This window comes from Chelonoidis abingdonii, chromosome 12 (assembly GCF_003597395.2).
Source record: "Chelonoidis abingdonii isolate Lonesome George chromosome 12, CheloAbing_2.0, whole genome shotgun sequence".
Classification (NCBI taxonomy): Eukaryota; Metazoa; Chordata; order Testudines; family Testudinidae; genus Chelonoidis; species Chelonoidis abingdonii.
In genome coordinates, this window is record NC_133780.1 from 5,119,012 (window position 1) to 5,132,410 (window position 13,399).

At 52.9% G+C, this 13,399-nt stretch overlaps 1 protein-coding gene across 1 annotated transcript in view; it reads left to right on the plus strand.

Annotated features, from left to right (window-relative positions):
- LOC116836522 (uncharacterized) overlaps positions 1-13,144 on the plus strand; it is a 36,196-nt gene extending 23,052 nt beyond the window's left edge. The window contains 3 exon segments of the mRNA XM_075071696.1: positions 1,461-2,670; positions 5,565-5,586; positions 10,468-13,144. Of these exon segments, the coding sequence (XP_074927797.1) occupies positions 1,461-2,670; positions 5,565-5,586; positions 10,468-11,169 (1,934 nt within the window). The 3' untranslated portion in view covers positions 11,170-13,144.
- The last annotated feature ends 255 nt before the right edge of the window (positions 13,145-13,399 follow it).

The following is a 13,399-nucleotide window of genomic DNA, read 5'->3' on the forward strand; positions in this document are numbered from 1 at the left end:
GCTCAGGTTCTTCCCTAGTCTGTTAGATTTCAGGGGACTGGGTCCCAAGATCCCCAGATCCAGGGTGAGAGAGACTTTCATTTACACACACACACCCCCACCCCCGTAAGCAGGAAGATGTGTTGATTACTTATACTGTGTGTTTACTCTCAAGCCTGCTGGGTGCTTACCAAGCCCTCAATAAGGCAGTCTCTGCTCCGAGCCGCTCACAACCTAAGGCAGTGGTGGGCAAACATTTTGGGCTGAGGGCCACATCTGGGTATGGAAATTGTATGGCAGGCTGGAATGCTCAGGAAATTGGGGGTTGGGATGTGGGAGGGGGTGAGGGCTCTGGCTGGGAGTGCAGGCCCTGGGGTGGGGCTCGGGATGAGAGGTTGGAGGTGCGGGAGGGTGCTCCAGGCTGGAACCGAGGGGTTCGGAGGGTGGGAGGGGGACCAAGGCTGGGGCAGGGGCACAAGAGGGGGGCAGGGGTGCAGGCCCTGGGCAGTGCTTACCTCAAGGAGCTTCCGGAAGCAGCAGCGTGTCCTTCTCTGGCTCCTATGCGGCAGTGCGGCCAGGTGGCTCTGCACCGGCCCCATCCACAGGCGCTGTCCCTGCAGCTCCCATTCGCCGTGGTTCCCAGCCGATAGGAGCTGTGAGGGTGGCACTTGGGGTGGGACAGCGTGCAGAGTCCCTTGGCTGCCCCTGCTGTAGAAACCAGAAGGGAGACATGCCGCTGCTTCTGGGAGCCACGCCCCTGATGCTGCTCCCCAGCTGGAGCACCGGACCCACACAAGACCCAGATCTCACTCCCCGGCAGGAGCTTGAGGGCTGGATTAAAATGCATGAAGGGCCGGATGCGACCCCCAGGCTGTAGTTTGCTCCCCCCTGACCTAAGGCATCTAATAATTAAAACAACTTGCATTTGAGAGGAGAAGCGTATGAGTCAAAACTGGCTAATCAGGTGCCAGTTGGACCAATGAGAACCGTGGGTGCTCTAAGGAGTTTGCAGACATTAATGGTCCAGAATCTCTCCAATCCCGGCCTGTGTCAGTTCAGCATCCTTGATCCTCCTGGGCCAGGGGAAATGTCTATCCCAGGTTTCTCAGTCTCCCCAAAAGTTATTGCATTGGGTTTGCTCTCTTTGCTGTTCCCCCTTTTCCCCAGCACAGGGAATAACTCACCTTCGGATTCTCTCTGTCTCTCCGTCCTTGCAGGTGATGGGGTGGCGGGTGAGATTGAACCTCAGCGGGAAGGTCTTGAGCAAATGGAACCAAAGGGGGCGTTATCGGAAAGCTCTGAAGGGAATGTTTGCTGGAGTTCTGTGCAGGGGAAAACCTGGGAGAGTCAGTGCGGGTCAAAGTGGGAGCAGGGAAATGAACCTGGGAAAAAGGTGGGTGAACCAATTCATGGAGTGGGAGGAGGCCAGGAGCTCAAGGAACCCCCTGCCCAGCAGAGGATCCCCATGAGAGAGAGAAAAAACACATGCGCCGAATGTGGGAAGAGCTTCCTTAAGAACGCACACCTCGTTGCGCACCGGAGGATCCACACTGGAGAAAAACCCTATCAGTGCCTTGAATGTGGGAAAAGCTTCAATCAGCGCTCCCACCTTGTGGTGCATCAGCGAATCCACACCAAAGAGAGACCCTATAAATGCGGCGAGTGTGGGACAAGCTTTGTTCACAGCTCCCACCTTATCGTGCATCAGAGGAACCACAAAGGAGAGAGACCCTATAAATGCCTCGAGTGCGGGAAAAGCTTCACTCAGAGCTCGAGCCTGAATGTGCATCAGAGAACCCACTCAGGAGACGAACCCCATAAATGCCTCGACTGTGGGAAAAGCTTTGATTACCGATCGCACCTTATGGTGCACCAGAGGATCCACACAGGGGAGAAACCCCATAAATGCTTCGTCTGTGGTGCGAGCTTCGTTCACAAATCAAACCTGAACGCACATCAGAGAATCCACAAGGGAGAGAGACCTTACGAATGCCTCGACTGTGGGAGAACATTCAAATCCAGATCAAACCTTAGCAGGCATCAGAAACAACACACAGGAGAGAAATCCTATACGTGCGCTGAGTGTGGGGAGCGGTTTGTTGAGAACTCCGGCCTTATTAAACATCAGAGAACCCACACGGGGGAAAAACCCTATAAATGCTTTGAATGTGGGAAAAGTTTCAACTGGAGCTCAAACCTGGTTGCACATCAGAGAACGCACACCGGCGAGAGACCGTATAAATGCTTGGACTGCGGGAAAAGCTTCAATCAGAGCTCAAACCTCTTTCAACATCAGAGGATCCACACGGGAGACAAACCCTATAAATGCTCTGACTGTGGGAAAAGTTTCATTCAGAGCTCCGTTCTTATCACGCATCGGCGGATCCACACGGGAGAAAGGCCCTACCAGTGCCTCGACTGTTGGAAGACGTTCAATCAGAGTTCGGAACTGATTTCGCACCGGCGAATCCACACGGGGGAGAGGCCGTATGGCTGCCTTGTCTGTGGGAAAAATTTCAACTGGAGCTCAGCGCTTACTGCGCATCAGAGGATTCACACTGGAGAAAAACCTTATGAGTGCACCGGCTGTGGGAAAAGTTTCAGCCGGAGCTCCACCCTTGCCAGACACCAGAGGCTGCATGCCGGACAGAATCCCTCGAATGTGGAAGAAGCATCAGCTGGGCTCTGATGGTCTCGTGCATCAGCAGCTCAACATAGGGAAGAGATCTCTTAAACACCCTTAGCAGGGAAAATCCTTCAGGTGGCACGAATGCCGTATTGGACATCAGAGACTCCTCCACACCGGAGGGAAAATTGTATCAGTGCCCAGGTTAGGGCTGGCTATAGTTTAAAAAACTCAACCTTTCTTCATTCCCACACACATCAGGGGCGTTTGGCTCCCAAGGATCCAGCTGCCCATCGCTGGGGTGAGGATCCAGCAGCAGCCGAGCAGCAGCTGGTCAGTGACCCTCTGGCTCTGCCTGGTCTCAGCAAACCCCAGGCAGAGGAGGAGAAGCCTCAATCAGCCCCTCCTCCCTACTGCAGCCCTGGCTGCTGAGCTGATGGGCCACAGGTGGGGAAGGGAGAGAGAGAAACTCCTCCAGCTGCTCTCTCTGCCTTACTAAAGTTCTTGCCTCTCCCTTCCCCTCCAAGCCGGGATCCTCCTGCCATGGAGATGAGGAGAAGGACACTTGGGCCAGGCCCCACCTTCACTCTAGATGCCTTTCCCCACCCCCCATCTTCCACCGGCCCCTGGGCTGGGCTCCCCCATTTACCTGGGTTTGTTCCATGCGGGGGGAGTGTCTCTGGGGGCTGATAACCCCTCCCCTCCCCGAATCCGCCAGGTTTCTGGGGGATCAACCATTAAGGGACTGGGAGGGGTGGGTGTTGGGCAGGGAACTGGGGGATTGAATGGTTTAGGCTGGGGGAGATGGGAGTGAAAGGGACCTGGGGTTATTGAACATTTGGGGATCATGGGATAAGAGGGGAAGGGTGCGGTTAGGGAGGTCCTGTCTCCGATCATTAACTCCTCTTCCTCTTTCCCCTGCCCACATTCACAAATTCAGAGGGACTGATTTTCACTGGGCCTCCGGTGAGAGACTTTAAAAACCCTAGAGTCTAGGACAGGGCCGGCTCCAGGCACGAGTGCAGCAAGCCGGTACTTGGGGCGGCCAACGGAAAGGGGCAGCACGTCCGGCTCTTTGGCGGCAATTCGGCAGCGGGTCTCTCAGTCCCTCTTTGAGGGAGGGACTTGCCACCGAAGAATGAAGCGGTGGGGTAGAGCTGCTGCCGAAATGCCGCTGATTGCGCCTTCTTTTTTTTGCCGCTTGGGGCGGCAAAAATGCTGGAGCCAGCCCTGGTCTAGGAATCCCACCTCAGTCCTAGAAGCATCGAGCTCCGAGGGTCTGTCTGGACTAGGAAAAGCGGTCCGGATTAGCTAGCTTCTTTCCTGGTGACCCGGACCACACCTCCGCTTCTTTGCCTAGTCCCAACTCATTCGGAGCCACTCATGTTCCTAGTTTCAGTTTCCAAGTTTCCCCTCCAGGGAGAGATTGGCTGCACCCCGGCTAGTCTCAGCTCTCTCCCACTTCTCCTGAAGAGCAGTGGGGTGGGTTTTTTTCCCTCTGTGGGTTTTGTCTGTAATATATTTATAACACCTAATGACCCAGATTATAAAAGAGTTGGAGCGGGGATGGAAAGTAGGTTGTTTCAGCCTCTGTGTTAGGAGAGGGAGAGGAGATGAACTGAAAGGATTCCTGTCCTGTTCCTCAAAGGTGTTACGGCTCCTAACTGAATTCAGCCTGCCCCCATCAGCATCACAATTCCGCTCGCCACAGAATCCAAACCCTGGAGCGTTTATCCTCCTCTTTAAGGCTGTGTCTACACTACAAAGATAAGTCGACTTCCGTTAGGTCGACTTACAGCCGCTGCATGAATTACTGCTGTGGTGCACATCCACACTACTCTCCTTGGACCGGTGGTGTGCGTCCTCACCGGGAGCGCTTCCCCCGACTGAAGAGGGGCAGTGTGGGGGACTGACAACCAGGGCTCTCCATCCCGTGCAGCTCCCCACCGGGAGCCCAGCTGCCCCCCGGGGCGTCTTACCTCCGGCGGGGACTCTATGCCCAGAGTCTGAGGGGCCTCTTGAGCCCAGAGCAGCTCTTTAACCCTCGCCTCACCAGTGCAGGGTTCATACTTGTTACAGGCTGGCTGGTTCCTGAAGGAAGCGGGAGCAGGCACCATGCTGAGGTGAGCTCCATGGGGGTGGGGGGTATTTGACTTTTTATTGCTTGCTTGTAGAATTTAATTTCTCAAACTCCTGGATTCCTCTGCCTTGAATAATGAATAAAAATGGCTCTTTAATGCAGAGGTTTTCAAATTTGGGGGGTACACCATCCTGGGGGAGCAGACTGTATTCTGGAGGGGGGTGCGAGAAGCATTGGGGGGCAAAAACCTTGTGTACATTTTACCCACAGCCATGAATAACTAGCAAAGCTCATTCCTCCAGACCTATCAGGTCCTCCGGTGGCGCTGTGCGTTTTGACTCGAGCTCTCGCTTGTGCGTTCTGGCCGATCTCGGTTAAGCTTGTAGAGCATTATACAAAGTCATTACCATAGGTACGGTGCTGCGACGCAGCCTGCGCATTTAATTGTAAGCACGGACCAAAATCCTAGTTTTGCGTTTGCTCTTATTACAAGAAACCGTTGGCTTGTTTGTGCCAGGTGTGGCCTTGCCCACGCTCCAGCCCCAGACCCTCTCCTTCCTGCTCTGGCTCCCAGTTTACCTGTGCCAAGGGGCTGACCCTCGGGCTGTGCCACCTGGCACTCCAGAGCTGGGGCCACGCTGCCTGCCTTCCCAGTGTCCTGTGTGTGCGTGGGGTGGGCTGGGGTCATGCTTGCTACTCTGGGGCTGGGGCTCTGCTGCTCGGTGCTCAGCGCTACCTGCCCTCCTGCAGCTCCGGGGGTGGAAATCTGGGGGGGAGAAAGGGGGGGGGGCCTCAGGTGGAAGGGGTGGGGCTGTATTTTCCTGGTAGGTTGTGTAAGCAAGTGGTTCTGAAGTGAGGTGAAACTCGGGGGCTCGCGAGGCAAAGCAGCCTCCTGGAAGGGGTGCGGTAGTTTGGAAAGGTTGAAAACCACTAGTGTAGACAGGCCAATGTAACCCCCACCAGAGGGCTCATGATCGCACTGGAAGGGGAGCTCTGGTCCCTCTCTCCCGCCTCAGCATGTCAGGGCCTGAGCTTCCTGAGTCACACGCCTCAGCGTGAGCCTTCAGCTGAGAGGCAGAGACGCTGCTGTTCCCCAGCGGGGTCTGTGCCGGGGAGAGATGGGCACTAATCCCCCTCTGTGAACCAGCCCTGGGCTCTGCCGACACCAGCTCCCAAGCTGGAGCCTGCAGGTGATGGGGAGAGACCTGGGGGAAAGGCCAAACGGGGGGAATTAGGCTGGGAAAACAGCGTGGAGGGACCATAAGGAGATGGGGGTTGTCCTTTGTCTCTCGGGTTTGCTTGTCAGGAAGGGAAAGGGACAGAAAGGAGACAGTGATGGTGGGGAAAGGAGAGAGGGGAGGGCAGAGAGAGTGACCCAAAGGAGCAGGGAGTGTGTGTTATGTTACACAGACAAGGTGGGGGAGGTGATCTCTTTTGTTGGACTGACTTCAGCTGGTGAAAGAGACACGCTGCCAAGCTTACAGAGAGCTTCCGTACGAGGAGGGGTGAGAAAGACTGAGACTGTTCAGCTTAGGAAAAAGCTGACTATAGAGGTCTATAAAATCATGATTGTTATGGAGACAGTGAATAGAGAAACGTTATTCAGCTTTTCACGTCACACAAGAACCGGGGAACGAGAGGTCACCCGGTGAACTGAATAGGCAGCAGGTTTAAAACAAACAAAGGAAGTATTTCGCGCAGTCAATCTGTGGAACTCCTTGCCAGAGGATGTTGCGATGGCCAAAACTATAACAGGGTTAAAAAAAGAATTAGATAAGTTCCTGGAGGATAGGTCCATCAATGGCTATTAGTCAGGATGGGGAGGGATGCAACTCTATGCTCTGAGTGCCCCTAATCTCTGCTTGCCAGAAGCTGGGAACGGGTGACAGGATGGATCACTTGATGATCACCTGTTCTGTTCATTCCCTCTGGGGCACCTGGCATTGGCCACTGTCGGAAGACAGGACACTGGGCTGGATGGACCATTGCTCTGATCCATTATGGCCGGTCTTATGTTCTTTGAGGTTAAAGGTGATTTGTGTGCTTACCAGATTTCAGGGGCTCAGTGGGACCCACATTTTCCCTGAATTCTGGAATTGCTCAGCTGTGGTGCTGGAAAGAGATCACAGAACATCCAGACTAAGGGAGCCATGGCTTCACGTTGAACGTAGGACAGGGTTGGTGGGAGGAGTGAAAGGGCCACAAAGACCGCCTGGCATGGGGTGTAAAGCAGAATTGGGGACACACAGCATATGTCTACACTGCATTGCAACCCCAGGTCTTGGGCATCCACACTGCATTGGCAACCTGGGTTTACAATGGCCGGCCTGGGCTTGCCACGTCAGTTATGAAAGTAAAAAAATGGCTCGATCTCCGACCCTGGTCACTCTTTCATTACAAATTAAGCACTGCCTGCAGCATCCCTGGGTAGACTGACTTTCCTGGGACCATGAGGAGCAGAGAGAGGAGAAGCCACTTCTTGCTTCAGCCAAAACCCCTTGCTGCTGAGGGGGCACACTGCCCTTGGGGACTGTCCCAGGGGGCACAGGCGCCAACTTTTTTCTACGCGGATGGGTGCTTGCACCCCTGGCCCTGCCCCCACCCTGACTCCACCCCGTCCCAAAGTCCCCGCCCTAACTCCGCCTCTCCCTGTCCCTATTAGACCCCTCCCCAAATTCCTGCCCTGGCCCCGCCTCCTCCTCCAAACTGTTTCGCGGCACAAGCGCTGGGAGAGAGGAGGGAGAAGCAGGACGCGGCAGCGTGCTCAGGGGAGGAGGCGGAGGTGGAGTGGAGGCCAGGGAGCTGCTGGTGGCTGCAGGGCACCCACCAATTTTTCCCCTGTGGATGCTCCAGCCCCAGAGCACCCACGGAGTCGGCACCTATGCCAGGGGGAATCCCCCAAAGTGGCTCCTCTGATGCTGCTCTTTTCTAGCATCTGGCTCCGAGACGCTGTTCCTGGAAGGGTTTTAAAGGGTCTCGGTGGGGTTATGCCTGCTGGGAGGGGCCAGGGCTATGCTGGCATGAAATAACAGGGTTTTCCCAGCCTGCCAGAGTCTGAATATCGGTCTACAGGGAAAGAGCCGGGGAGGCTTCCAGTCTCGCCCTGCCAGGCTGCAGAATAACAGCCCTGTTTCTCTCCCCGGAAATGGCTGCAGCAGAGCTCATGCAGGTGGGGGGATTTTAAGGGAGCTGCAGGATGGGTTTCTGCTAGAGGAGGAGAGGCAGGAATTGAGATAGGGGGAGGACAGGCTGGACCTACCCTGCTGGGCCCTGGTTAATCTGGGGCTTGTTTTTCCAGAGGAGGCCCATTGGGTGGGAGGAATTCGCCCATTTCTGGAACAGGAAACAACCTCCCTGGGCAGGGCTGGGAAGGAAAACTTAACAGATCCCTGGTGCTGCAGCCTGAACCTACCAGCCAGAGGCTGCTCTGGAATATGAAGGGGGCACCCAGCAGTGAGACCCAGGGGAGAGGCCCCATCCCCTCACCCCCAGCTACTGGGAGTAAGGAGAGTGTTAGGATTCCTGTCCCTGGATCCTATTCCGGGTCTCCATCTCCTGTGCCAGCCTCTGGCTAGTGGGTGTATGATAAGCAGGAAGGCTCCTGCTCTCCTCCCATGGGAATGTGGCTGGGGCAGCAGGTGCTGAGTGGGGGACACTTGTGTCAGATGCCAGTGACCTTTGAGGAGGTGGCTGTGTATTTCACCCAGGGGCAGGGGGCTCTGCTGGACCCCGCTCAGAGAGCCCTCTACAGGGACGTCATGCAGGAGAACCATGAGATGGTGACCTCGCCGGATAAGGGATTCCCCTGTCTTCGGTTATTGGAAGCTAGGGGAGGAAGGGCTGTGATGTGGCTTGTGGTCCCTTAGATTTCAAGGCTTCAATGTCCCCAGATCCAGTGTGAGAGAGATTTTACTCTGTGCCTTCTTCCATGAGGTCAGGAAGTCAGAAATACAATGGAGAGGATTATTCATTCCCATCCCAACAGCTTTCAAGGGGGCGGAAGCAGTGCGTTGACCTGCCAGTATTAATTCTCACTCACACACAGAATTCCTGTCCCCCTCCCTTCCTGGGACTAGCTCCATCTATGAGGAGGGCTTTGGAGACTGAGGAAAAGGCGGGGGCTGAATGTCAGCAAATCCCCTAGATTGTCCAGATCCTGGAAGCCCCCCCTCCAGACATCTGCCTCTCCCAAGGGGGATCAGTAACCATGCTCGTGTCCGTTCAGAGTCCGTGTCCCCCACAGCCCAGCACAGGGCCAGGTTAAAATCAAGGAATGTTCTTTGTAACACATCCAACCTGCTTGACACACCCTGATCATGTCTGATTTCCCCTCTCCCCCTTCCCAAGCCTGACCTGATCTCCCAGCTGGAATGAGGGGAAGAGCCCTGGGTCCTGGCTACCCAGGCCTCCAAGGAAAGGGAGATCCCAACAGATGCCCATGCTGGTGAGTTGTCAATTAAATTGCTGCAAAAACCATCTGTTGAGTGAAGGGAGAAGCTGGGACTCCCACCAATGTGTTGTGAGCGAATTGTTCCAGTTCTGCCTCATCTCACCCAGGTGAGGGTTGAATCTAGATTATAGCATCACAGGACTGGAAGGGTCCTCGAGAGGTCATCTAGTCCAGTCCCCTGCACTCATGGCAGGACTAAGTATTATCTAGACCGTCCCTGACAGGGGTTTGTCTAACCTGCTCTTAAAATTCTCCAATGATTTCACCACCTCCCTAGTCAATTTATTCCAGTGCTTAACCACCCTGATAGTTAGGAAGTTTTTCCTAATGTCCAACCTAAACCTCCCTTGTTGCAATTTAAGTCCATTGCTTCTTGTCATTTCCTCAAAGGTTAATGAGAACAATTTTTCTTCCTCCTCCTTGTAACAAATTTTTATGTATTTGAAAACTGTTATCATATCTCCTCAGTCTTCTCTTTTTCCAGACTTAACAAATCCAGTTTTTTCAATTTGCCCTCATAGGTCCTGTTTTCTAGACTCTTCATCATTTTTGTTGCTCTCCTCTGGACTTTCTCCAGTTTGTCCACCTCTTTCCTGAAGTGTGGCACCGTGACCTGAACACACTACTCCAGCTGAGTGGAGTAGAACGGAAGAATTACTTCTCATGTCTTGCTTACAACTCTACTGCTAATACACCGCATGATGTTTGTATGTATCCTCGTGGTGGTTTTCACTCATGGTTTCCCACCCAATGTCACCGACAACTGGCATGAGCTTGCTATCTGGATCTGGTACTCCACCATCCACCATAACTGGATTATTCCTCCTCATCTTCCAAGCATGCCTGGAGTCTCTTTGTAGTCTCTATGCCTGGAAGGTGAGAAGGAACAACCCACTTGATCATGGAGCATCAGATGTCCACTTTAGAAATGCAGGAATTACAGAAGTTAATAGAATTTTACCTTTCTCAATCTCCCCAACAGTTACTGTGCTGTATGTCTCCTCTTTGATCTTCCCCTTTCTTTCCTTCCACCATGGCACAGCAAATAACCCATCTTTGATTCTCTCTTCCTCTGTTTCCAGCAGGTAATAGGAGGATGAGTACGAACAAGGAGGAGAATTCTCAGCAGGAAGTGGCTGAGGAAGTGAAACTGCACAAAACTTTATCAGGAAGATCCAAAGGGAATTTTTTCCAGATTCATGAGCAGGGAAAAGCCTGGGAGATACCACACAAGTCAGAGAAGTGGCAGGGAAACCCCAGCCAGGGAAGAAAGTGGGTAAAACCACTAATTGTAAAGGAAATGGCAAGGACCTTGAGGAAACTGCAGCCCAGCAGAGAATCCACAGAGGTGGGAGAAAAAACACATGCACCAAGTGCGGGAAAAGCTTCAGTCGTAGCTCAAACCTTGTTTCCCATTGGAGAATCCACACAGGGGAGAGGCCATATAAATGTAGCGAGTGCGGAAAAAGCTTCAATCAGAGCTCTAACCTTATTTCCCATCAGAGAATTCACACGGGAGAGAGACCCTATAAATGTCTGGACTGTGGGGAAAACTTCAACCAGAGCTCAGACCTCATCACACATCAGAGACTGCACACGGGAGAGAAACCATATAAATGTATTGGGTGTGGGAAAACCTTCAATCAGAGCTCAAATCTGATTTCACATCAGCGAATTCACACTCGAGAGAGGCCCTATAAATGCCTGGAGTGTGCAGAAAGTTTTGACTGGAGCACCCAACTTATTAGACACCAGCTAATCCACACAGGAGACAGACCCTATAAATGCCTGGACTGTGGGAAAAGCTTTAGTGACAGCTCAGCCCTTATTACGCATCAGCGAACCCACACGGGAGAGAAACCCTATAAATGCCTCGAGTGCGGGAAAAGCTTCAACCAGAGCTCTACCCTGATTAGACACAAGAGGACTCACACGGGAGAAAAGCCCTATAAATGCTCAGACTGCGGAAAACGTTTCAGTCAGAGCTCTAACCTAATTACGCATCAGAGACTCCACTGAGGAGAGAAACCTTGAATGTGGGTGATGCTTCAGTTGGAATTCGATCACATTCGCCAACAGTGAATTCAGACAAGGAAGAGAGCTCATAAATGTCCTTAGTGTGGAAAAGATTTCAGCTGGAGCAAACACTATACTGGACATCAGCAACTCCAGCAGAGTTGAACCTGAGCTGTTAGTGGCCCTCTGGTCATAGGCGCTGACTCCATGGGTCCTCTGGGGCTGGAGCACCCACAGAGAAAAATTGGTGGGTGCAGCTCCCCGTCCCACCCCCCTGGCCCCAGCTCACCTTTGCCTCCTCCCCTGGGCACACCGCATGCCAGCTTTTTCCCTCTGGCTCCCAATGCTTGTGCCGCAAAACAGCTGATTCAAGCAGCAAACGCTGGAAAGGAGGGAGAATGCCATGCGCTAGGGGAAGAGGCGGGGCCGAGGAGGGGACTTTGGGGAAGGGATTGGAATAGGGGTGGGGAAAGGGTGGCGTCAGGGTGGGGCCAGGAGTGGGGGGCCATCAGCACTCACTGGCACCGGGGAAAGTTGGGGCCTATGCCTCTGGCATCCCATGACTGCTTTTGCATCATGCGTTGATTTCCTTGAGCCTAAATCAGACTCAGGAGGAGTAGAAATGAAAGTGTCACAGACCTGGAGGGAGAATTCCAATGAATCCCAAACCCCATGTGTGATCCTTCTCAGCTTAAGTCCCAGTTTCCATCTTGCGGTAAAGCTGTCTGCCGGGTATTTTCCTGCCAAACTCTGGTTGTGTGCAGATGGGAAGGTGGGTTTTTTGGTTTTTTTCTTTCATGCTGATGATGCTAAAGTTCTGTAAATAACAACGCTGAAGAATGAGGCATAAACCGAAGGAAGTTTTAGCTGGTTTCGAAGAGAACATGGGGAAACCTGTTTTCCTAAATTTGTGTCAACTGCAACATGCTTCAAAATTTCACATTATCTGAACCTGAACATTCATTCGAACTCCCTGTATTCTGGTTTTCTCTTTCCTGAAGGCTGTTTTGTCACATACTTGGGTATTAGTTTTTGTTTGAATGGGGAGTGGAGGGGTGGGGGGAGAGTTACATAGTTTTATTGTGGAAATTTATGAGACAAATGACTGCTTGGCACAATATCCCTTCATTATTTTTGCTTTTTCGTCCCTCTCTGCCATGAGATTTTTAATATTGGTTGAACAGTTCATCCATTAGTTACTAATAACCAATTTTCAAGTAACCGCTGACACAAATACTGGTGGGCACATGCGAAAGTCATGGAGAGGCGGAGCCTGAAAAGGGGAAAGGAAGGTAACTGTCAGATCCCAGGGGTGAGGTGAGAGACAGGTAGGAGGGGGAGAGCATCAGAGGTGGGGGATACAGAGCTAGGAAGCTGCAGGGTTTGCTCCTGAGAGCCAGATGGCCAAAACTAAGAACTGTGAACTCGCTGCACTGCGGCTTGAAAGAGACAGGAAGTATCTTAGAAGTTTTAAGTGACTTTGTCATGTTCTCCAAAGGGAATGATGAGGTGACTGCCAGATTCCTGAAAGGATGAAGCTGAGCAGAGCCAAGAAAGAAGCCGGGGATGGCAACAGGCCAGGCCAGGCCTGAATCCAGGCTGGTCCCCGTCACTGAGGCCAGCGGGCAGTAAGGAGCCTGACAGTTCTGGTCACCCCTTCCCCAACTACCATAGTGTCTTGCGTGGGGACGATGGAGACTCTGTCCACCCCACTCGCCTGGGATGTCCGCAAGGGGGATAAAAGCTTCTGCTGGGATTGAAGATGCTGACACATCTGTAAATCACCCCGTTCTCTGACTCCTGTTAACCAGCCCTCTGGATTTCCTGCTCCCGGAGTGGCTGTTTATGGGACTGAATCAGCATCGCTCACGGATTCTCTGCACTTTCCCAAAGTTGCTGTCGCCGGCATCCGCAGGAAGCGGGAGCAGCAGGGTGCTGGGATGGGACACTGGGCTGAGCTGGGCCCTGGGAGGTAGAGGGGCTTTAGCTTTTATTTCTTGCTTTGAAATAATAAAGTAGAATTTACATTCTCAAACTCCCAGAGTCCTTTGCCATGGATAATGACTAAAAACAGCCTTTAAGGGACACAGAGGGCATCTGCAAGGGTATTTCCCCAGCCCTGAGTCTCACGGACTGCAGATTAGGCAGCTGCCAACTCAGTGAGTTTTCAGATTTGTCTCTAGGTATGTAAGGAGACTCTCTTGGCTCAGAGGAAATCCCTTCTGGCAGTCATTTCCCAGTCGCTGTC